The 1,740-nt window shown below is 45.9% G+C and overlaps 1 protein-coding gene across 1 annotated transcript in view; it reads left to right on the top strand.

The window, feature by feature from the left end:
* Window positions 1–190, top strand: part of LOC109913411 (DENN/MADD domain containing 6B) — a 99,117-nt gene extending 98,927 nt beyond the window's left edge. Inside the window, exon 19 of the mRNA XM_048609969.1 lies at window positions 89–190. Coding sequence (XP_048465926.1) covers window positions 89–190 — 102 coding nt within the window. The remainder of the gene's footprint in view (window positions 1–88) is intronic.
* The last annotated feature ends 1,550 nt before the right edge of the window (window positions 191–1,740 follow it).

The following is a 1,740-nucleotide window of genomic DNA, read 5'->3' on the forward strand; positions in this document are numbered from 1 at the left end:
GAGAAAACTGCAGAATTAATCAACAGGGAGGGTTTCCTTTGATTATTGCTCAGGTGATATCTGTACTCTCTGTTGTGTCTTTCTGGAGGTATGTGCTGCCTACCTTGGCTGCTCCCATGACTCCTACATCCTGGAGAATTCCTGCGTACCCGGTACATTTGAAGGTCCAGATGACTTACAAAATTTGTGACTGGTGGACAAAGGATACCCACTGTGCCTATTGATCATGACAACAATGCACAAACCCCTTCACCAGGACCATGGTGGAGCAGGCAATCAGGATGCTGAAGATATGGTTCTGCTGCTTGGACCAGTCTGAGAGTGGGTAGGGTGGCTCCAGTATAGTCTGAACAGCGTGTGCTACATTATCCTGCCATGCTGTACTCTGCACAATTGTAGCAGGCAATGAGGTGACAAGCTGGATGCTGAAGGACTCTTGGTGGACAGGAGCAGTTTTCAAGGAGGAGGACTAGAATGAGAATATTGGTGGGAAGCCAATAGCTGTCCTTGCCCTTGTCCATGGCAGAGCTGAGCTGTATTGGTTTAAAGAAGCTTAATGGGACCTCCTTAACATCCATTTCCAATAGATGAGAGCTGGCTGCAGCAAACAATCACTGTCTATTAGATTGTAGTTGGTCATTGTGACAGCATTTGGTTTGCACTGTGGGGTGAACATCAGGCTCTATTAGTTTGGTTTGTGTTCCTTTTGCTTATCTGTATGTGATGTTCCCCTACTGGCAGCACAGCACCTCAGTGTTAGCACTGCTGCATCACTGTGCCAGGGCCTTCAGTTCAATTCCAGCCTCTGGTGACTGTATGTGTGAAGTTTGCACATTCTCCTCATGCCTGTGTGGGTTTCCTCTGGGTGCTTTGGTTGCATCCCTCAGCCAAAGATATGCAGGTCAAGTGGACTGGCCACGCTAAATTACCCATAGTGTCCAGAGATGTGCAGGCTGGTTGGATTAGCTATAGGAAATGCAGGGTGATGGGGAAAGGGTAGGGGAGTGGGTCTGGATGGGATGCTCTTCAGTGGAGCAGTGTTTACTTGATGGACCAAATGGCCTACTTCCACACTGCAGGGATTCTATGATATTGACAATGGCAAAATGAGGTTCAACAATGGGCCTGAGGAGCGGTGATTTGGAGAGGGTGTTCAGATAGGTTGTTACCCCAGTTAAGTGAAATGTGTATTGTAGTGGTTAAGCAATGACCAGGGTGAGTGAATGAGGTTGTATGTGTAAGAGAATGTCAACCATGCGGGCTGGCTATGTGCCGTGGGCTTTGTAGCTGCTGTGACGTGGTATTGCCAGTGAGGGGCAATGTAGGATTGCCAACACTTGTCCAGGTGCACAGTAGCCTTTCAAAGATGGCATGGGCATAAGGTTTTCCTATCTTTCAGCAGATATCCGTGAGTGGCAAGTTGTCCTGGGAGCAGTGCATGATAAGATGAGCTGGAATCAGACATAACAGATGCCAAAGCAGTCAGGTAAGTCTTAAAGGAGGGGAATTTGGTCAGATATGGCAAGAAAACATGGAAGGCGTCAAGGCGAAAATCTCTCCATAAAACCTGACATGCTTTTTGCACTTAGCCAAAAATGTAAGATTCAGCCCATCATGTTTTAGATGATAAGAAACTATGAAATATTTGTGTTCAAATGGAATTGGGTAAATTTGAATGTGAGCAGTGATGTTCACCAAACAAATACATTTTAACATAACAGAAATTTGTTTTGAAAAAGA

This window comes from Rhincodon typus, chromosome 22, assembly GCF_021869965.1.
Source record: "Rhincodon typus isolate 14 chromosome 22, sRhiTyp1.1, whole genome shotgun sequence".
Classification (NCBI taxonomy): domain Eukaryota; kingdom Metazoa; phylum Chordata; class Chondrichthyes; order Orectolobiformes; family Rhincodontidae; genus Rhincodon; species Rhincodon typus.